General features: G+C 48.1%; 2 protein-coding genes across 10 annotated transcripts in view; one reads left to right on the forward strand and one right to left on the reverse strand.

Annotated features, from left to right (window-relative positions):
• Nucleotides 1–2,566: 2,566 nt before the first annotated feature.
• ilkap (integrin-linked kinase-associated serine/threonine phosphatase) lies at nt 2,567–6,713 on the reverse strand. 4 transcript variants are annotated; one of them, XM_003448975.5, is made up of 10 exons: nt 6,391–6,713; nt 5,410–5,541; nt 5,166–5,283; nt 4,977–5,083; nt 4,508–4,601; nt 4,340–4,427; nt 4,130–4,260; nt 3,924–4,043; nt 3,491–3,572; nt 2,567–2,798 (listed from the first exon to the last, which is right to left on the reverse strand). In XM_003448975.5, the coding sequence occupies exons 1-10, from the start codon at nt 6,431–6,433 to the stop codon at nt 2,658–2,660; spliced, it is 1,056 nt and encodes a 351-aa protein (XP_003449023.1). In that variant the 5' UTR covers nt 6,434–6,713; the 3' UTR covers nt 2,567–2,657. The 4 variants fall into 4 exon arrangements, with proteins under 4 accessions (XP_003449023.1, XP_005474955.1, XP_005474954.1 ...); XM_005474898.3 differs by having other exon boundaries at nt 2,658–2,798; nt 6,470–6,656; XM_013273627.3 differs by lacking the exon at nt 2,567–2,798 and adding an exon at nt 2,806–3,025.
• A 1,215-nt stretch (nt 6,714–7,928) lies between these two features.
• Nucleotides 7,929–21,464, forward strand: part of ltbp4 (latent transforming growth factor beta binding protein 4) — a 59,686-nt gene continuing 46,150 nt past the window's right edge. For 5 of the 6 annotated variants that reach the window (XM_025898153.1, XM_019367660.2, XM_019367661.2 and 2 more), the window contains exons 1-3: nt 8,468–8,520; nt 17,832–17,902; nt 19,882–20,566. In XM_025898153.1, the coding sequence (XP_025753938.1) occupies nt 8,483–8,520; nt 17,832–17,902; nt 19,882–20,566 (794 nt within the window). In that variant the 5' untranslated portion in view covers nt 8,468–8,482. Of the gene's footprint in view, nt 8,189–8,467; nt 8,521–17,831; nt 17,903–19,881; nt 20,567–21,464 lie in introns of those variants that run through there. The other variant, XM_003448974.5, reaches the window with a different exon arrangement.

Below are 21,464 nucleotides of genomic sequence, written 5' to 3' on the forward strand. Positions count from 1 at the left end.
TGAACGTGACCTGATGCTGCTGAGTGAAGCAGAGCAAAGTTACAGAGGTTTGATTACAGACACAGCTGAGCAATCATTTGTAAAAGTTTCCATTTGTTCAGTTTGAACAGCAGAATTGAGGCTTTGCTGTCAGAGGCCGACAGCACTGAGCACAGCAGCAGAGAATAATGCAGAAAACAGAGGTTTGATGGTAAACTGGTCTCTGAGTGCACTGAGAGAGAGAGCTGTGCAGGAAGTAAAGCAGCCAAAGTCAGAGGGAGTTAATGAGCATGTTTATCAAACGTGAAGCGTAGTTTGATCTTCTTTTGCTGCTGGTTCAGTCAGTTTTGGTCAGAGTGACGAAACCTGCAGCTTCAGAATCTGTGAGCGGTCGACTTTCAGCCCCGACGGCGTGTCTGTGGACGATCCACGCTCTGTTGTTACATCTTTGTGCTTCTCATTTACTGTTTCAGCTGTTTGGTGGTTGTTGAAATAATTTTGTGAGCTTTAACCTGAGATTCTGTCAAAATACATTTATATGTAAAAATCATTCAGGATTTAATGAGTCGATATCGTGTTATTCAAGCTAATATTGATTTTTTTAAACCCACCCCTACTCGTAATTGTTTTTTGATTTTGTTTCACTGACTGAATTAAAACTCAACATGTAGTAAAATATCACACACTACAACTTACATACATAAATATTCCAGGTTTATGTGTAGTTTATATGCATTTGTTTTAAAATTCTGATTAAAACAAATATATCGCCCCAATGTTAAAAAAAACTACACAAATATTTTTTAGCCCTACAAAATTATGTTATTAGTTATCTTTTAATTGTAGTTTTAAATCTTTCATAATTTTAACTTTAAAAAGCAGCAGCAGCGAAAAACACGTTTTCAGTGTTTTTCGCTCTGTGATGAATAAAATTGATTGATTGATTGATCATACTTTATTCATCCCGAGGGAAATTGGGTTAAGGCTGCCAGCCGTGCCAGCGCCGTCTTACCCTCCGACCATACATACATTACACAAACATCACATGGGGAAGACAGGTCAGAGGGGTATAACATGGAAAAGCACAACATGAGGAAAGATAAGGAGAGAAAAATAACTCCCCCCAGACTGAGCTCCAACAGGGAGATCAGTCTGAGAACAGAAAAAAACACCTCTGCACATAGCACATGAAAAAAACTCTTAATACACCAAAGAAACACATGACAAGCAACAAGGGTGGGTAAAGGGTGAGAGACAGCCAGTGTAGACAGCACATCCGGGCCTGCAGCCTGTGCGCTGGTCTCCTTGATCCACCGTCAGCATCGGAAGGGAATAAGCGTTGAAGGCGTTTGGAGGGGGGATGAGTGTATGTCTGCATGTGTATATATATGTCTGTGTGCGTGTGTGTGTGTGTCCAGAGTTCAGCTGAGACAGTGTCCTTCGCCCTGCCAGGCTAAGTAAACAGTCTTCCAGCCAACCCAGGTGGCCTTGCATAGAATGGGAAGAACAGACTAAACACAGTCGTTATCAGGGTGTTGTTGTTCAGCTCCAGCCTTGAGACCGCAGCTGGTGCCGAGAGGGTATCCGCATGAAGTGATGGTGGTTTTAACTTTACTGCGAACAACTCATATGAATTTCAAAGCTGTTCTAACAGTCCGACACTGGTCTCTCAATCTCCCGTTGGAGAGCCGCGAGCTTCTCCATGATGTTATCAGACTTACGCTCCGTGATGTTGTCATTCTTGTGCTCAAAGAGCCGATTCTGAGAACTCACGACCGCAGTGAGCTTCTCCAAGATGTGATCCAGTTTGCGCTCAGAGGTCTTGTTCTGAGTATTCACGGCAGCCGTAAGCTTCTCCAAGATCTTATCCGTGCTGCACTCAATGAGCCCATTTTGAGAAACTCACGCCTCGTCCCATCGTTTCAATCCCAGCGGGCAGCCTTGTGGGGGTTTGAACAGCCGGTTCCGCTTCCTTAATTCTTTGATAAGCCAGGGCCAAGCCAGCTCCGATCAGCAAGAACCCTGTTACCATGGTTCTGAATAGGTAGATATCTTCACCACTCAGGCTCACCCGAGCCCAGACTTCTCGTTGAGAAAAGGGTGTCAATTGCATTCAGGGACCAGTTGATCCAATCCATAATTCCTCTTTCAGGTTTTAGAGAACAGACTGTGAGAGTGTTCCAGGGAAAAGTAATACAAAAAACACGAGACTAGACAAGGACACAAGAGGCTAAGCAGGGAAGCTAAGGGAGAGGAGGAGGAGGAGGAGAAAAGTGCGACCGCCTTCGTCAAGAGCAAGAGAGTTGCTCTTGACGAAGGCATGTAATCTTTCAAGGCCGATAAAGTGAAACATTTGGCTTTGACCAGCATAATTTCACCTTTCGTTTCTTGTTTATTGGCAGAAAAAAATGGCGTACAAATGTTGTTTTCTTCATCCAGCTGGATTTTTTGTTGCTTCACAGAAGAAAAAAAAAGGGTACCTGCTAGGTGTTTAATGATTGGGCTGCACGGTCTGATGCATTTCCTCTTCATGTCGCGTTTGTGTTAATAAAGTTAACAAATTCAAACACTGATGGGACAAATCAGCTGATGGAGACGGAAAATAAAACATTTTTTATTGTAAAACAAGCGGACGTTACATCAGCCACACTGAAACAAAGATGAGGATGATGATGTGTTCAATAGCCAATAGAAACCAGGATCACAGTGACGTTGTCAGCGCAGCCTCGTCTGACCGCCTCACTCGCCAGCTGCTGACAGGCGGCCTCGAACCGCTGCTCCTCCTCCATCTGCCCCGCCCCCTTCTCCTCGCTCCCCTCCTATAGGTATGAAGAGGAGGATGAAGGTCACCCAGCAGAATATTCCGACTGTCGGGACATTTCCTGGTTAAAACACACTGCAGTTCCTCTAACGTCCACCAGGTCAGTCCCCGTAAACTTCACCACAGCAGGAATGAGCATGTTTATAACTCACCTGTTTAACTGGATTAAGGCCAAAACCAGTGGGTGACATCACAGTGGGTGTCTCCATCTTTTGCATACAGTCTCTTTTTTAAAAACACACATATAAGTCTAAACTATGAAGCAGAGCCTCGACTGAACATGCAGACTAAAGGAGCTCGGAAAGAAAAGCGACTGTTTCTTTAAGTTTCATGAAGACGTCTCACCTCTCACTGTGAGATGGTGAAAGATGGACCCTTGGGCCCCTCCTCGATTCGATTAAGGGTCCAGCTTTCACCATCCTACAGTGAGAGGTCAAACGTCTTCATGAAACTTAAAGAAACAGTCGCTTTTCTTCCTGAGCTCCTTAGATTACCTGGGTGACTGCACAGATTACACCTACACAGGTGAAAAACACTTCAGGTCAATCCAAAGTTACATGAAGCTAATCTGCAGACACGCTGACTGCGCTCTTATTTTGTCAGACTCATCCATCGCACTTCCTCCTGACACAGTGATGTGCAGTTTGTATTAACATGTGATTTGTGGTGTTAAAGAGGACGGGCTGATACCTGGAGGACACCGAGGACGAACTTCACGGCTTCGTCGGCTGAGAACACTTTGAACAGGCCGTCACAGGCCAGGATGATGAACCTGCAGAGAGCAGAGACAGTCCTCACACACCTGGGCGACTCCCAGATCACAGCAAACCGAAGCTGTTTAGGTCTAAATCCAGCTGTTTCCACTGTGCAGCATCTTATGTATTAAACACGTTTTATTTCTAGTGAGTGAACTCTCCATCACTCTCTCATTGGCCCCAACAGCCTGTGCACTGATGTAGCTCCACCTTCACTGTCACTACACTGATGCTCAGGTGAGCTCAGGTACACTCTGAGCTCTGATCAGAGATACAGACCAGGTGGGAGATATTTAATCACCAACAGCCGTTTTAAACGTCATGATTCTGTTTCTACATTCGTGGAGCACCGATTGGTCTCTCCTTACCTGTCATTGGGCGTGAGCTGACACCTCCTCAGGTCGGGGGTTGAAATGACGCCACAGCGTTTGTACTGACCGTCCCCGATGGAGCGAGACACCTCCAGGACACCGAGCACGCGGCCGTCCCTGCAGAGACACGAACACATCGCTGTTAGCTGAGGCCGGGGTTCGTAATCAGAGAGGCGCGGGTGGAGGACGGTGAGGGTTCGGACCTGACGGTGCCGCCGGCTCTCTGGATCCTCATCCTCTCCTCGTAGATGGTCGGGTTGTGCTCCTTACTGAGCGCCAGAGTCACCGACCTCCTCTGTCCGTCTGCCGCCGCCTCCATCCGACACATCACTGCCTGCAGACACGGCACAGCAGGAAGTTTAAGACAGGAGGAAAAAGAAGCGCGGGTGGAGGTGAAGAAACGCCCGACTCACCCTGCTGTCTCCCAGGTTGGCCACGTACACCATGTCGTCCACCACCAGCACGCACGTGGCCGTGGAGCCGTCCTTCCACGCCGGTTTCCTGTCCACACAAACAGCTCGTCAACTTTTCCTGCTCCACATTTAAAAACAGCTGCGGCACACTGACGCTCAGAGTCTTACTGGCTTGAGGCCTTCTTCAGGAAGTCTTCGTCGGTCTGCTTGAACGTGTCCAGGAGACACCTCTTAATCAGCTTGTCTGCGTTTTCAGCATCTCCTGAAAGAGACGACGCGCTTTAACCAATGAGAAGGCACCATGGCTCACACACACGTTTATGTCAAAGTAAACTTACAGGTGACTCTGGGTCTCTCTGGACTAGTGCGCCCTCTTGTGGACATGACGTGATATTAAAGCAGTTTAATTCTTCTAATAATTAAACGTGATTTATGTCAGTTTTCACAGTTTTAACATCACTGTTATTACTGTGGCATTAAAACAAGCAGCTGCCTTATCCGTCATCCATCCAATCACGTCTATGACCACACAGCCAGCCGGTAAGCAGGGAAACAGGAGACAGCAGCGACTGGACTTTCAAAATAAGAGCGAGGGGACTGACCACTGCGGGTCGTGAACAGCGTGGAGGAAACTCACCTGTGGGGAACTTCTTGGCGAGAGTGTGATGGAGGTTCTCAGCGGCAAATTGAGAGGCTCGAGCGCCGCCGTGGCCGTCGAACACGGCGAAGTACGACACACGGGACCTGCAGACAAAGACACGACGTCAGAGAGACGACACAGAGGAGCCGTGACCGATCATGGTTGGTGGGCGTGGCTTCCTCTTACACGTTTCCTGGCAGTGTGGACAGACACCCGCTCATGTCCGGCAGCAGCACATGAGCGTCCTGCATCTCCTCACGCTCGCCACGTCTTGCCGCCACGTATCCTCTGAGCACTGGTAGGCCTAGACACACAAAGAGAACGTGAGACGGCGGCGTGCGCCCTCGCCTCTGCGAGTCGTATTCACGTGTGCTCGCGTCTGATTGGAGGAAAAGAAGCAAACAAACATTGTGGTGGAACAGCTGAAGACCTTCTTTGCAAACTTTCTTGACCTCCTCCTCCTTCCTGTGTGCTTCATCTCGTTTCCGTTTCAACCTTTTCTCCTCCTCCTCTTCTTCTCTGGTGGTTTGGGGTGGAGTTGTGAGCGCTGCTGGAGCAGGACCTGAGGAGGAATCACATCAAATATTAGCCCGATGTCCTTCCTGACACAACCCTCGCCATTTACCTGCATTTGTTCCTGCATTCATCACAGTCTAACATCACCAAAGTCAAACACTCCACATCTATCCAGCAGGAGGATAGAAAATATCCTCCTGCTGGATAAAGATGGAGGAGGAGGAAGGTGTGTTTGAGGGCAGCGAGACAGAAAGAAAGGTAGGAGTGTGGAAGTGACAGGAGGAACTGGTAAAGAGCAGTGACTGATGTGGAAAGTGAGGCCAGGAGCATCAAAGTTAGAGGACAGGATGAGATGGTCTGGGCATGTGCAGAGGAGGGAGGAGGGATGTACATGCAGAGGAGTATGGAGGGGCAGGGTGAGATGGAGGCAGATGATAAGATGATGATGACTCAGAGACGACAGCACCAGCGGCTGTTGGTGTTCAGATGTCACAGAGACAACCTGTCTGGCTGTTCCTCACTGACATCAATTGTTAATAATCAAAGAGATCAATAACTGCGAGTTTACGCGGATATATCGAGTTTTGGGGGGGGGGGGGAATTCACTAAAACCACGTTATGCAAGGAAATACGTCACTTTTCATTTTCCCGGTGCTGTGCTGACTATTTAGGGCTTTTATAAAGTCAGATTTCACCTTTTGGAGGTGAAAAACTGTTGCTGAGCTAATGAAACCTGCAGCTGCTGACCGATAAATCGATGCGTAATCGATCAGTCATATCTGTGGGGTGTGAACTGAAGCACGGCTCCCGCAGCAGTAACGCTAACGTTAGCTCACTCGGCTCTCTGATGGATCCTTAGCCCCGCTGATAAGGTTAAATCTTCCCGTTAACTCACCGGAGGTCTGAGTCGGTTCCGGCAGATCGTCGAACAGATCCATCCCGCTGCCCCGCAACAAGCTAACTAACCCGGATACCTGAGCGAACCGCCGCTCCTGCCCCAGCTCTCCGTGTCCGGGTGTCCGTGTCTGGGTGTGTGAGCTGACCCAGTCCGGGTTTAACCGACACGATTATTAAAGCGGGCCAAACTGTGCTAAAGACCTGCTGTCGCTTCTTTTGCAGCAGGAACTGTTCTTCATCTGCAGCCTCAGAGCTAGCCCTGCATTAGCAACACACGGCTACACACAACGTACTTCCGGCCGCTGCTTTCAAAACAAAAGCTTCAAAATGTCCGGAAGTCTGTGAAGGAAGCTTTAAAAAAAGACAACTTCGTTTCCATAGCATCGTTACGTTTATAAGGACCTAAAGTTTTAGCAGTTGCACAAATTTTGCTACATTAGGTTTTATTTAATTATGTTTTACATGTTTCTGTGAAATAATAAAGAACATTGACAAACAGTGACCAGCAGCAAGTGTTCTGTGGACCAGCAGGGAGTGTGTGTGTTCATCTGCTAATCAGAAGGTTGGTGGTCTATCCCTGAATGCACCAGCCAAAGGATCCTTGGGCAAGATACTGATGCATCCATTGGAGTGTGAATGTTGGAAAGCACTTAGGTGGGAAAAGCAAATGTGCCTGTGTGAATGAGGCATGCTGTATAAAGTTCTTTGAGTGCTCGACTAGAGAGTCCATCCATAACTCCTCCAGCTGTCCACGTCACAGATCAGTATTTTTGGATCCATAGCCAGGAAAATCCCCCGGTCAGATCTCAGTCTGATCTTAACTTAAATAAGTGAGCATAACCTCGTGAGTCTGTCAATCACTGACACACAGAGGAGCGTCTGAATAAGTGATGTTTCATCTTCATCCTGACAGAAACTGAGGTTACATGTCATAAAACAAGTAAAACGTGTATTTGATAAAAGACTTAAGAACTATTTGTTGATCCCAGGCTGCTGACAGCTAACACAGTAATGTTGAAGTTACGGTGCTGCATTTGTGTCTTATTTGTCTGCGCAGACAGGTGTGCAGCCGACGCAGACGTGCTCGCGTGCAGTTCTGCAGAAGGCTGACAGCGCATTCAGTTCAGTTTTTTATGTAGCACCAAATCACAATAAGCTCTTTGGCCTCCTCAAAAAAGCTTATTGTGAGGTGAAGACCCTACAATGATGCACAGGCTGAATCCTGATTGGTTGAAAAGTGGACATGACCAGGAAATAGAGTGAAAGCAGAGATCACTGCATTAAGGGCGAGATGTTAAAAGCAGGTTAACACACACACACACGCACACTCAGGTGTCCGTGATGGCACCCTCTGCTGCCAGAGAACAGCCACCGCAGAAGACCATCAGCACAGGCTCTTCACAGCACACTCCTCTCCCTCCTTCCCTTCCCTCCTTGCCTCCTTCGCCCGCTCTGGCCTCTCATTGGCTGCTCGGCTGCTGCTCTCTTCCAGCTGGCTGGCAGCAGCAGAGACTGTGGGTGTTCGGATGTCCACACTCACAGAGAGCCTGAACCTCTCAGCTGCAGCTGATCTCGGAGCTCCTGCGGAGAACATGCGTCTCTGTGAGCTCTGCCTCTGGACCTGCTGGGCTGCAGCGCTCTGCTCCGCGGCACTGCAGCCCGCCCAGCACGCACAACAGCACGCGGGGCTGGAGAGGAGCCCGGCCGGGGGAGTAGGCTGAGCGCGGGCACAACTACGGCAGCACCGCGGGGAGCGGGGGGAAGTCCGGGGACCGCCGGAGGGCAGCTCCGAGAGGGTGAGCACCGCACATATGACCATCACAATCCACTGCACACCAACAACCGAAATAATTCACTTATAATCAGCCGGGCTGCTGTCGGTCTGCGGCTCAGTTCGTGTCTGAAATCATCTGAGAGGAGAGAACAAAAAACTTTGTGTGTCCTGGTCGTGGTGACGTCACACCTGTGTGTAAACAGGCAGCAGGACAGGAAGGCTCAGCTGAGTGAGGAGCTTTGGTTGTGTGCTTTGTGTTGGCTTGTCTCGCAGGTGTGCTGTCTGCTGTTTAAATCTCTATCATCACAGACACAACATGACTTCAGCTTCAGGCTGTGCAGGTGTGACCCTCAGGTGAGTGGTTGTGCAGGTATTATTCATCCTGACTGATTTCTCTCTAGTTCTGCTTTGTGCTCTGCTGGTGTCATCCAGCTGGTGTCATCCAGCTGCTGGGACCTGCTGCACAGGTGCACCGGCTCCTCCTCTGTGTCCACGGGAGCTGTAGAAGAGCATCTTCCTGAGGAGCAGGAGGAGCACTGCACGAGTGCTACAGTAAGACCTCCATCATGCTCCTCGTGCACGTTTCTGACCGACTGACTGTCAGAATCAGACTGCAGGAGGGCCAAACCTGCTGCACGGGAACCTTTGTTTACAGCACTGTGCAGAACCAACAGGTCCAGCTCTGGTGGATGAGAGCAGGCTCACACTGAGCACAAGAGACAGTCTGGAGACGCCGCAGTGAAAGTTACGACGCCTTCAGCCACATCCAGCAGGACCGGCTCGGCACCCTGGGGAGGAATATCCTCGGATGGTCCCACAGACCTCCGGGTGTTAGCTACCGGTACCTGAGTGCCCTTGGAAACCAGGATGACATCCTCAGACTCTGTCAGGCCTGGTGCACCTGCAGTGGGCCCTGGGCTCCTTCTGGTGGAGGACGATGCCTGGCCTCAGAGAGTGCAGGCATTTCTTTAATGACGAAGGCATTAAAGAGAGTGCAGGCATTTCTTTAATGACGAAGGCATTAAAGAGAGTGCAGGCATTTCTTTAATGACGAAGGCATTGATGCCACCGATCGGCGCTCATGCTCCTCAGACCTGAATCCAGAGGTGAGGTTTGTGTATCGCACCGCAGGAGCTCACGGATGCCCTGACCTAGGTCTGGGAGGAGCTGATCACCTCCCATCAGGAGAATGCACAGATGTTTGTGGGACGTTTCGGGCACGTAGAGCTGGATACTTGAAGGTGGATTTGGACACCTGTAGGCAGCTCAAGTTTGCAGGAGGGGACTGATATCTGATTTCCAGCTTCTCACACACACACAATCTAGAAAATCTTTAAAACAGTCGACATCATGTGAACAGATTCACAGATATTGAAGCTCAAAAATATTTTTATCAAACTAGATGTTTGATGTCTTTGTTCATATTCGATCCAAAACGTGTGATGCTGTTCTTATTTTTGAAATCCTTACATTTCTGTATATTTTAAATGAAAAATAAGCAAATTCTGTCATGTTACGGCTGTGTGCAGACAGGAATAGGACCCAAGGTGCAGACTCCGGAGACAGTCATGAACTCAAAACAGCTTTATTGCTGAACAAAGAATATCTACAAAACCTAAACTGAGAAGAAACTAACAAAACACACACAGGGAGATACACACAGCATGAGGGACGACGCGACACTGACTCAAAGAAACACAGGGTTTAAGTACACTGGGAAGTAACGAGGGGAATGAGACACAGAAGGAGGACACAGCTGGGAGAAATCAGAACTAACGAGACAAGGAAGCAAAGCAGGACACATTCACATAAGACCCGGACCTTCAAAGTAAAACAGGAAGTAACACAGGCTGAACTTACAGACACAGACTCACAGGCAAGCACTACAGAGGAAACACAGACGTGGGACCAGGGCAGACACAGACACTGAGTGGACGTGGGGATACAGCAAACAGGGGAGACAACAACTCAGAATCACAGACAGAAAACCATAACACTAAAACTCTAACTGAACCCACCCAGAGAACCTAAACTAAGAATAATCCAAAAACCCAAAAAGCAAAACTAGAATATAATGAAATAAACTCAAAAGACCAAAACAAACCACTGGGTCGATGACCCAGGGATCCTAACAGTACCCCCCCTTAAGGGCTGGCGTCCAGACAGCCCAAACCAGAACACCAAAAAACGAAAAACAACCCAACCAGGGCGGGCGGTGGGGGAAACAGGACGGAGGGCTCGAAACAACCAAACAAGGAGCAAGAAACAAAAAAAGCGCAAACACCGGAGCCCGGAAAGCAACATAACAAAACACACAGGCGGCCAGGAAAAACAATTCACAAAGTTCAGGGGGCCGGCCCGGAGGACGACGGCACAAGAGTCCAGAAAAACGTTCAGGAGGCCGGCCGGGCGGGAGGCACCGGCGGCGACGGAGCAGGTCAGGAGGCCGGCCGGGCGGGAGGCACCGGCGGCGACGGAGCAGGTCAGGAGGCCGGCCGGGCGGGAGGCACCGGCGGCGACGGCGAGGACATCCAGTCACTGGCCTGGAAAGCGGCCGGACAGGACGAACAGGCCGGACAGGACGTGCAGGACGAACAGGCCGGACAGGACGAACAGGCCGGACAGGACGAACAGGCCGGACAGGACGAGCAGGCCGGACAGGACGAGCAGGCGAAGCAGAAGCCAGAGCTGGACCAGGCGACGGCGAAGCAGAAGCCAGAGCTGGACCAGGCGACGGCGAAGCAGAAGCCAGAGCTGGACCTGGCGAGGACGAAGCTGAAGCTGAAGCTGGACCAGGCGAGGACGAAGCCGAACCTGAAGCTGGACCAGGCGAGGACGAGGACGAAGCCGAACCTGAAGCTGGACCAGGCGAGGACGAGGACGAAGCCGAACCTGAAGCTGGACCAGGCGAGGACGAAGCTGCAGGCGACGGCATGGGAGCCGCAGGTGGTGGTACTGTAGGCGACGGCGTGGGAGCCGCAGGTGGTGGTACTGTAGGCGACGGCGTGGGAGCCGCAGGTGGTGGCACTGCAGGCGACGGCGTGGGAGCCGCAGGTGGTGGCGACGAAGGCTGGACGGGCCCTCGGACCCTCCAGCGGAGACTAACAAAGGCTGGTGCAGTTCTCCAGAACCCCCAGCGGGAACAGAAGGCTGGACGGGCCCCTCGGACCCTCCAGCGGAGGCAGACGAAGGCTGGACGGGCCCCTCGGACCCTCCAGGCGAGGCAGGTAGTAATGGTGGGTTAGGTGGTGGATTAGCAGTAAGCTGAGTAAGTTCCCCTGAGCCTCCAGAACCTGAAGAAAACCGCTGAACGGGCTCACCTGAGCCTCCAGCGAGGTCAGAAACAGGTGCAGGTACCTGCCGGATACCGGCCTCTTCCACCCGAGGAGAAAGTACGGGTGCCGCGACAGGCACCGGAGCAGGGACCAGCTGGACCTCAGCCTCCCTCACCTGAAGCACTGAAACAGGTGCAGGGGAATGCTGGGCCCGAGCTGCCCTGGGAGCAGGAACACAACAGGGCGAAGGAGCGGGCTCAGCAAACACAGACTCCTCTACAATGTTTTTTAGCTTCCTACCACCACCACGTCTAACAGTTTTAACAGTTTTCACAGTCTCAGTATTTACAGTGTTCACCTGATTGTCTTTTCCCAGCTCAGAGGAACGAAAGCAGTCATTATAACTCACCACTGGGAGTTGTCCCGCAGAGAAAGAGTGGTGACGGTGTGAGCGCCGCCTCCTCCGGGAAGTGGGAGGTGGCAAACTGGGCTGCAAATCCTCCAACGAACCGGGCTGCAATGAGGAATCAGAGAGTTTATGAAGCTCAGAACGCTGCAGACCCAAAAACAGAGCGAAGGACTGCAGCGGAGTGAGTCTAACGTCCGGCGTCACATAATCCTTCTTCCTTTGCCGTTTAACCCTCTTGTCGGACTGGAAATCCGGGGGTGGAGGCGGAGGTGTAGCGACCGGAGAGAATGAGCACGTGCTCAATCTGATCTTCCGAGGCATAGGTGCCGGCTCGGCCGTAGCCATGGCGGTTTGGAGGCTGCGGGGCCCTCCGAAAGCCAAACGAGACCCATAGAAGGGTGACTGGAGCTCCTGGGCATGCTTAGCCTCCTTCCTCACGCTCTCCCTGAGAAAGGCAGAAACTGCGGGTCGCCGATACCATATGGAGTCTGCTGGGTCCATGTTCTGGTCGCGTCGTTCTGTCATGTTACGGCTGTGTGCAGACAGGAATAGGACCCAAGGTGCAGACTCCGGAGACAGTCATGAACTCAAAACAGCTTTATTGCTGAACAAAGAATATCTACAAAACCTAAACTGAGAAGAAACTAACAAAACACACACAGGGAGATACACACAGCATGAGGGACGACGCGACACTGACTCAAAGAAACACAGGGTTTAAGTACACTGGGAAGTAACGAGGGGAATGAGACACAGAAGGAGGGCACAGCTGGGAGAAATCAGAACTAACGAGACAAGGAAGCAAAGCAGGACACATTCACATAAGACCCGGACCTTCAAAGTAAAACAGGAAGTAACACAGGCTGAACTTACAGACACAGACTCACAGGCAAGCACTACAGAGGAAACACAGACGTGGGACCAGGGCAGACACAGACACTGAGTGGACGTGGGGATACAGCAAACAGGGGAGACAACAACTCAGAATCACAGACAGAAAACCATAACACTAAAACTCTAACTGAACCCACCCAGAGAACCTAAACTAAGAATAATCCAAAAACCCAAAAAGCAAAACTAGAATATAATGAAATAAACTCAAAAGACCAAAACAAACCACTGGGTCGATGACCCAGGGATCCTAACAAATTCATATTAATGGATAAGACCAAAGTCCTGCTTCATCGTGCAGGCCTCAGGTGAGGCTGCTGCACACATTAAAATAGCTGGATCACCCTGAACAACATGGCTGAGAGCATCTGGTCTACCTGTCTGTGATGTAGTGTGACCGTAAGGCAGCTCAGGAATATGTGTGCGTGCGTGCGTGCGCGCATTGACAGTGCAGGTTTAGGGGTAGATTCAGGCTCAGGTCGGGGTTATCGTCCTTATAAATAGTGCGTGTTTAAACAGAGCCGGTTTAAAGGCGGAAAGCAGACATGTTTGTGTGAAGAAGAAGGGCCTCGTTGGCTTCAGCGTACTGTCAGAGGAAGTGGCGCCGATTTAGCGTCACGCTCTCCAAACGCTTTAAATGATCAAACGTACACACGACGTTTTTTGGTCCCACGGTCCACGTAAAGCTGATTTGCTTGCAGGTTTTGTTTTTGGTGCTGTGACCCATAAAATGATCTTTTAAATTTGAGTGGAAATTGTTGTCACGTGATGTGATCACATGACCTTCAACATGTGATTTAAGGTGGTGTAATTTTGTGTGTTATTGTGTGGTGAAGTGCAGGTGTGCTCAGGTAAAATGGGAGAGTGCGAGTTGGTGATATTGTCATGAATATAGTCACTCCTGTGGCAGTGAGATTGGTAGGCTTCCAGAAGCTGGCCAATCAGAAGAAGGTGGGGAGTTTCTGAGACTCAGTCGTAAAGGACAGAGGCTGGAGAATAATCCAGCGTCCTCTGCTGTTCGTGTTCACATACATTAGCATCTGCAGGGAAACCAAAATCCTGCCACTTTGCTTCTGACAAACTCTTTATAACAAACATTGTTTGTTTGCTGTGAGATAAATACATTAAAAGTCTTCTTCTGCTGAGTCTGCAGAGGGTCTCCTACATAAAACCACAGAAGAAGAAAATGCTGCTTATTGCAGAGTTGCATTAATTTCAGCAGCAAACATTTGTTTGTTCAAAAGTCAAAATCCTTTAAAGATTTTCTGTACAAATCAAAGAAGTTCTGCTGTTAATCTGCCAGACATCACAAAGTCCAACTTTAGTTTGAAGACATTTTTCTTTTCTTATCGTGCACATGCTGCACATTGAATGACCCGAGTGTCTGCAGCAGGAACCACATTACAGCAACATCTGCTGATGGTGGAGATGCTGTCTGACAGATGACAGATTAATGTTTAGCGTATAGAACAGCACACGTCTGTCTGCTGCTGAAGGAGTTTAATCTCAAACAGAAGAAGAAGCTGCGACTAAAACCAGCATAGATCAGTTTAATGACAGCAGCTCTGCTCTGCGTCCATGTAGCAATCAGAAAGTAGAGTTTTTGTTTTATTTTATTTGTGTAATTAAATGCTCAACGCTGTGCTTACTTTTGTCCTGTATCGATACTTTTACATTTTCCTGCTTATATTAAGTTTCTTTGTATAGATGTGTGTATTAGCACACATACTGACAGTGTTTCTGAGTCGATCTATACTGCTCATTTCGGTTCCATATTTTTTTCTGTTAGAGCAGCTTTGCATGAGTCACAGTTTAAAATAATCCCTCTTTATGTCGTTCTGGGCCTTGATGCAGCCCGTCAGTTCATTCTCTATTTGAAACAAGCCGTTTTCATTTCTGTCCCCACAAAGGATCTTTCTTCTGATTGGCTGCCCCTCATAGATATTAGGTGGGCAGAGCTTCTCAACATGAGGTGACCGTACTAGAGCTATACCTTTTCTATGACCTCACAGATCCAAGAGTAGAAAAAACTGTAATAAACTGGGTATTTAGAGCTTGTAGTATTTAAAATTTTGGTCATGTTTAAAATGAGCGTTTCCCTCTGGAACAGGAGATGTACGACAGGAAATACCAAAAAACCTCCACGTTAATAAATAAAACGTTTTATCCACCCTTCTCAGCTTCTCCAGCACATTTCTGTGGTTTCTTTTATAGCACTTGATTTTTTTGTCACTAATCGACCGTCCCGTCAGGGCAGAGAAAGCTCAGACTGACTGAGGGCGAGCTTTGTGTTTGTAGTTTTCTTTGTGGATGAAATGTGGAGGCCAACAGGCTGCTTAGTGTCTGAAGGCTAAAGGAGAGATTCTTTGAAGCTCAAAGTGTCTGAGAGCGTAGGAAGCAAACACAGGCTCGTGGTTTCAGAGAAGCTGTGAACTCCCTGGCTCGACCCGACTCTGGCTCCTTCCTGACTTCTGGGTCATTCTTGTAGGTCTTTGGTGTTGGTAGAACTCTGGGATAATGTCCCCAAAAAGTCAGTGAAACAACCGTGTGTGTGTGTGTTTATGCCCCTCCCCCTTCACCTGACGTGGTGCAGGTTGTAGTCATTTTAACAGAACCGCTTGTAATGAAAATATAAGACTCAGCACTGTGCTTGGTCCCCAGAAAGAGTCTCCATCACCGTGTTATTGTTGTCAGCTTAACTTCATCAATCCCTCGTTTCCTTAAAGTGCAGCGATTAGATGACTGATTAGTTGTTTGAGAAACAGTTAATTTTATAAAAGCTGCTGCAAAATGAAACGCTGTCTGCATGTGCACGCATGACCTGGAGAAGGGTCGTTACTCTGTTTGTAGAACGATTTGTTCTCAGTCACTTTCCTGAGGAAAGATTTCTTATTTTTAGCTTCTGATGTGTTTCTACTAAACTGAATGTGTTTCGATTTACTATTGATTAACTTGATTAATGAAAACATTCTTGGCAAATGCTTTCGCTTTCGTCCGTTTTGCGCCGTCTTCCTTTCACTTGCTGGCTATTGTGGATCATCATATTTGATCAGGTGAAAGCTGTTTTAAAGTGGGAGAAGCTAAAACACTTGTTTCAGAGAGAGGACACAGTTCCACTATAAGATAAAGAAGGATTATTTTAAACCGTAGCTCATAGAAATATGGTTCTGGAAATGATTCGACACTTCAGATTATTCTGCAGTTTGAATAATTTGGGGATTATTCGATGATTGTGTTACTCTAAGGCTGCAGGTGAAAGCATCAACAAAACGTATTTAAGCTGAGCTTTTTGTCGTGCTTTGCAGACTCAGGGAAATCCTTCGAATGTCTTTGTATTAAAGGTCTTAAAGTCTTAAATTTAATCTGGTGAACCAGCAGAAATCCTGCGACGTGCTTATTTCTATCAGCTGCCGTTCCTGTATGAAGGGGTCTTTGCTCTAACTTGTACCCCTGCCCCTCTCTCCGGACTCACCCGTCTGTGTGTATACAGGTTCAGGACTGTATGTGTGGTAATGCTAAATCTTTGTTTGGACACACACTGATCCCGGTGTGAGTTAGTGGGGCCTCCTGTGCTGCTACAATACGACCGGTACGCTGTGAGTAATGATTAAATCCTCTGCAGAGAAGCTGTGTCCACACTCGCTCGGCTACATTTAACAAACAGCGTCTCATCTCTGCCGCGGCCCCCGAAACCCGAACCAAGCCCCGAGCCCGCTTTATTCATCGCTGTCAGTGTTATATCGTCAGACCGCCATGTTGCTTTCATGTCTGAACATCAGAAGATCTCCAGCCTAAACAATTTATATAATCAATTTTCTCCCACTTACCCGGGTCACAGAGATACCCTCACATTCCCCTCCACATCCACTTCCTTGCGATACCGAGATGTTCTTGAAGCAAGCCTGCAGCCCGGATTATTCTTAAGCGTTTTTCAGCTGCAAAGCGAGAACTGGATCAGTATTTGATGTTGGATGGTGTTTGGTTTTTTGAAGCTGTCTCCAGGTGCACAAAGACCAGTTTTCAGACTGCTCTATGGACTTGGCTTCAAAGGATTGCACTGAAGTTGCTGCCGAGACAGAACTTTCTCTGTTAATGAATATTGGAGAACTTCCCACAGTTACCAGGACTCCCACAGCGTTCTTTACAATCTAGAACTAGTTCCACTTATTTTCAGTGGAGAAACATCAGTGACATTTCCCAAAAGTGTAGTCTAACACACAAATGTCTCTATCAAAAATATGCACCATTTACTTTTAGGCTGTCCATCTTCGGGTCTTTGTGTGACCTCAGACTGACTCCATAACTTGTGTTGCACTGAATTTGACCAGTTCAGGACTTGGTTTTGGGACCTCTTGGAAACTTGCTGTTCAGGCTGTCTCAGTTTCTTCACTTTTAATGTGAATGTGAGTAAAATACACTTCAGTGATATTTAATCTCTGGTTTTGGAGCATTTTGTACCACTTTTCCTCTGAAACGCAGCTGGACAACAGTCTAGAACCAGCTCCCCTGGTGTGGAAGAGTTCTTGGGTGGATTTAAGTGGTCTCGATGCCAGAAAGACTCACAAAGACCTTTTGTCTTTGGGAAGTGTTTCTAGAGTGATTTCCACTTTGGTTTCATCGTTCTAGATTTGAATTAATCTCAGACTCAGTTTTGGATTTAGAGCATTTGTCTCGGAAACAAAACACGAACCCTAATGCTCAGGATTTAGCCTCTTTAGGGCTCTGATTGGCTGTTTGGGATCATGTTTTCTCTGCAGGGTGATCCAACACCCTTGATCAGCTGACTGCTTGTGTTAAGCTTTCAAACAAATCCTTTCTCTGGTTTCCCTTACACTTCCTGTTGTACACAGCTGTAGAGTCACACTGGCCCGTCACTTTGATGAGGGGCAGCGGCTCTTGATCCAAGGTTTGTCTGTGAATTGACTCCTTTTTCCAGAAGACCTGCGAGGTAACGGTTTACTGGGAATGTTAAAATGTTTTATTGGAGGACAGCAAACAGCGGACTGGCTGTTTGTAAGGAGGGAATGTTTTTTACCTTTTATTACTTCTAAATCAAGTGCTAAAGTTTAAAACGCCTCCTTTCTCTGCAGGCCTCGAGTATGTGGAGATCGCTGCTGTGCTGGATGGACGCTGTCGCCTAAAACCAGGGGATGCACCAAACGTGAGTATGACATGAGGGAACCACCACTAGCATGAATTTTGTTAGAAGTGTTCTTTATTTTAGTCAACATCACTCATCTTGCTGTGCAGTTTAACAAATCTGCAGCACACACCTGCAACAAACATGCACACTGATCCATCTGCAGATTTGGTTGATTTTGGTCCTCAGGGTGCAGCCCAGATGGATGCCCATAGCATCCACCCAGCGTCCAGCTGCTGAGTCTGCACAGAGGGGTCTGATAATGCAGGTCAGGTGGAGCTGCTGTCAGCGCGCATCACAGTTCAAAGTGTGAAATGATGCTGGGTGGTGGAGTCCACATGCAGAGCTGGATTTATGCGCTCCACCTGCAGACCTGCAGGCGCTCCCACAGAACAAAGTTTAAAGCAGAGTTGCTTCTCAAAGCTAACAGTTCATTTTTAATTCATAAAATCTGAACCTGCTTCTTCCTGTTAATCAAAGGAAACCTCTGGTGCTGATAAACGAAGCTAACATGGAAACAGCAAAAGCTGCTGAAACATTAGTGGAGACGATGAGCAAGAAATTCACTTCCTGAGTCCGTAAAAACACTGAGCGCTCACTGTTGAACTCAGATTTGAAGCCAGCTTCGTGTGGACATTAATTAGTTTGATTAGCATTTATTAGCTAAAACCAAACAACTTATTTTCACCCTCTGTCACAGGGTCACATGATTGATTTGTTTGTCCAGATCACATTCAGACCAGAGGAGAATAAACTGGGTGATTGTTCTTCAGCTTCTCTCTTCATATCAGCAAAAACAAATCAAACTGTGAAACCTCATCATGACGTCCCAGACAAAACATGCAGGATATAATGGGATATTATATTATACACATGTCTCTGTGTGTGTGTTGTTGTTATTCTGTGCAGATTAGCTGCATATAAAAGTCATTTTACACACATAGATCCTAATGGTTTCTTTCAGGACGGGATTATGGGAATTGTCTGAAGCAGAAACTCGTGAATAGAAACAGATTTAGCCCCTAACTCGCTTTCTCACACACACACACACACACACACACACACACACACACACATACACACACATACACACACACAGCTCAGGGTGTGCAGAGTGAAGTTTTGTGCTGAGCCACGTTGTTCTGAGTGGTTGGCCTGCAGACTCACAGAGGGAAACGCCGGCGCTGACTCTGAGTTTCTGTTTGTCAGACAGGAAATGCAGATCAAACCAAAGAGAATAAAACTCTGGTTATCCTGAGAAACTGCAGAGTTAAAAACCTGTTTTAATCTCAGCCCCTCTCTCTCTGCGTGACGCAGCAGTAACCTGCAGGCCGAACTGCTCACAGACGCTGGTTTCTGGAAGTGTTCCTGAGCACATGCGCTGATGTTTTAATGCAGTGCTGCTGACGCTCACAGAGAATCCTCCAGGTTTGCTTCCCTCGATGATGAGATGTGCTATATATGTGCTATATGTATGGATGTTCACAGATGTTCACAGTGAGGAACATTATTGTGAAACTGCTCTAGTTTGAAGACGCAGATTTTTGCAGAGTGGTCAGCCTCTGCTCATCTGTCCTTCTGAGAAACCCCGCCTCCTTAACATGCTCTTTTTACACCTGATCATGTTACCGACCCATCTTTCACCTACAAAGTGCGTTGTGATGAGTGTTACAGCTGCATTCTGCCTGAAAGCCACCAGATGGCGATAACTGTGCAAACAGACATAGAAAACACCTTTTTGCTGACCCCTGTAGACATCTCCCTGCTGAGTTTGGGCCTCAGTCTTTCGTTGTGGGTCACATTAAATAATAATAAGTCTACATTTCAAATGGAGGATTATTTGTGGTATGCTCATTAGCTAATGACTTATGACTGATGGTCCATTAGCCAATGAGCTGCTGGTTTCACAGTGAGACCAGCCCCGCCTTGTTACATCAGGGTATTTGACTGCTGTCTATGCTGCAGTAATGTTCTATTAATTACGCGCGCTTCTTCTTCAGCCAGGTGTTCTCCTCCCTGCCGTAACGGGGCCCTGTGTCGACGGTTCAACAGGTGCGTGTGCAGACGAGGTTTCCATGGTTACCGCTGTCAGCTGCCCATGGCAACTCTGTCTGCACCAGGACACCTGCTGACATCCATCAATCCGACAGAGTTCCCGGTCCACCTCAGACCCCTCCGGGTCCCACCACAACCAGCTCTGAGCCCCCAGAGAAGCACCAAACCTGCTGCCAGCTCACCTCCACCCGAACCTCCACCTGAACCTTCAGACCCGAACCCGACTTCCGCTCAGGCTGATGGAGAGAAGGACACAAAGGTCCCTGACTCTGGTCCTGCCAAGGCTGCAGGCTTTGGAGGTCAAACTGAAGGGAATAACGGAGCTGACAGTGGAGGAGGTGTTTCCAAGCGGTTTCTGACTCGAGAGGAGAACCAAGCTTCCCCAAAAAGTCCCACTGTAATCTGGCTAGATCCAGATCCTGAACAAGGGCTGACAGCCTCCAATCAGAGTTCTGATTCTGGATCGGAAGCAGAGGAGAGGAGATCAGGCACTTTTGAAACGCCTCCACCCAAGTTTGATCCAGGACAGGACGAAGAGGATCAGAATGAGGGGAAAGCAAGGATAGAGGAGAAGGAAAGGAGGACAGAAGAGAGGAAGGAGAAAAAGATGGTGGGAGCAAAAAAGCTGAGGTAACAAAAGACTCATCTTCTTTATCTTCTCATCTCCTCTTTTTCTTTCCTAACCTCCTTGTTTCCACTCCTCTGTCCTGGGTCACAAAAATAAAATCCCTCCTGAGTTTTTCTGGTCCACTCTTCCTCGACCTTGATGGGAAACTTTAACTCTGTAACTCTCTTTATTTAAGCTCAGAGCGTGTTTAAAGTCAAGGTGGGGGACAGTCTAACCTCCTCTCCTTTCACAAAGGATCCTCCAGTGTCTCCTTTGCTAAAGGAGATGATGAAGGATGCACTGAGGCACCTTTCCTTAGTATCTGGAGAGTTTAACCAGCTGTTTTGTAGCTCCTCTTTGTCCTTCTCTCTCCTGCTTTTTCTTCTTCCTTATCATCACTGCACAGTCAGTGCCGTTCTCTGTTCAGACACCAGGTGGAGCTCTTTATTTGATTATAGACGCTGTACTGTGCACTGTATTTTGTACAAAGATCAGGCACTACTTCCCGAAGCTGCTGGAGGCTTTAAAAGTTTTTAAATGTTCCAGAATTAGCTGGGAAAACTTCTCCATCCATCCTGATCTTTGTTCCACGAATCCGTCACCTCAGATCCAGATGAGGAGATGGGAAGAAAGACCTGAGCTTTCACTTCTCCGGAGAATCTGACCTCTGCTGAAACCCAGATTCACAAACTGAAAGTCAGCACGACCCTCGAGTCATAGGTCAGGTGGTGGAGGTCAAAGGTTAGAGCCAAGGTCCCTACAGGCTGTGGGAGGGTGGAGGAATGTTTAATGTTCTGTCTGCTGCAGATTAAACAGAAGTTTTTTCACAGTAAAGACCTTTTTCATCACAACAACAAGAGGGTTGCTAAGGATGCCTCTGAGTTTGTGTAGATTTTGGATAAACACCGAACCCCTCTGATC

The sequence above is a fragment of the Oreochromis niloticus genome, linkage group LG14, assembly GCF_001858045.2.
Source record: "Oreochromis niloticus isolate F11D_XX linkage group LG14, O_niloticus_UMD_NMBU, whole genome shotgun sequence".
Taxonomy (NCBI): Eukaryota; Metazoa; Chordata; class Actinopteri; order Cichliformes; family Cichlidae; genus Oreochromis; species Oreochromis niloticus.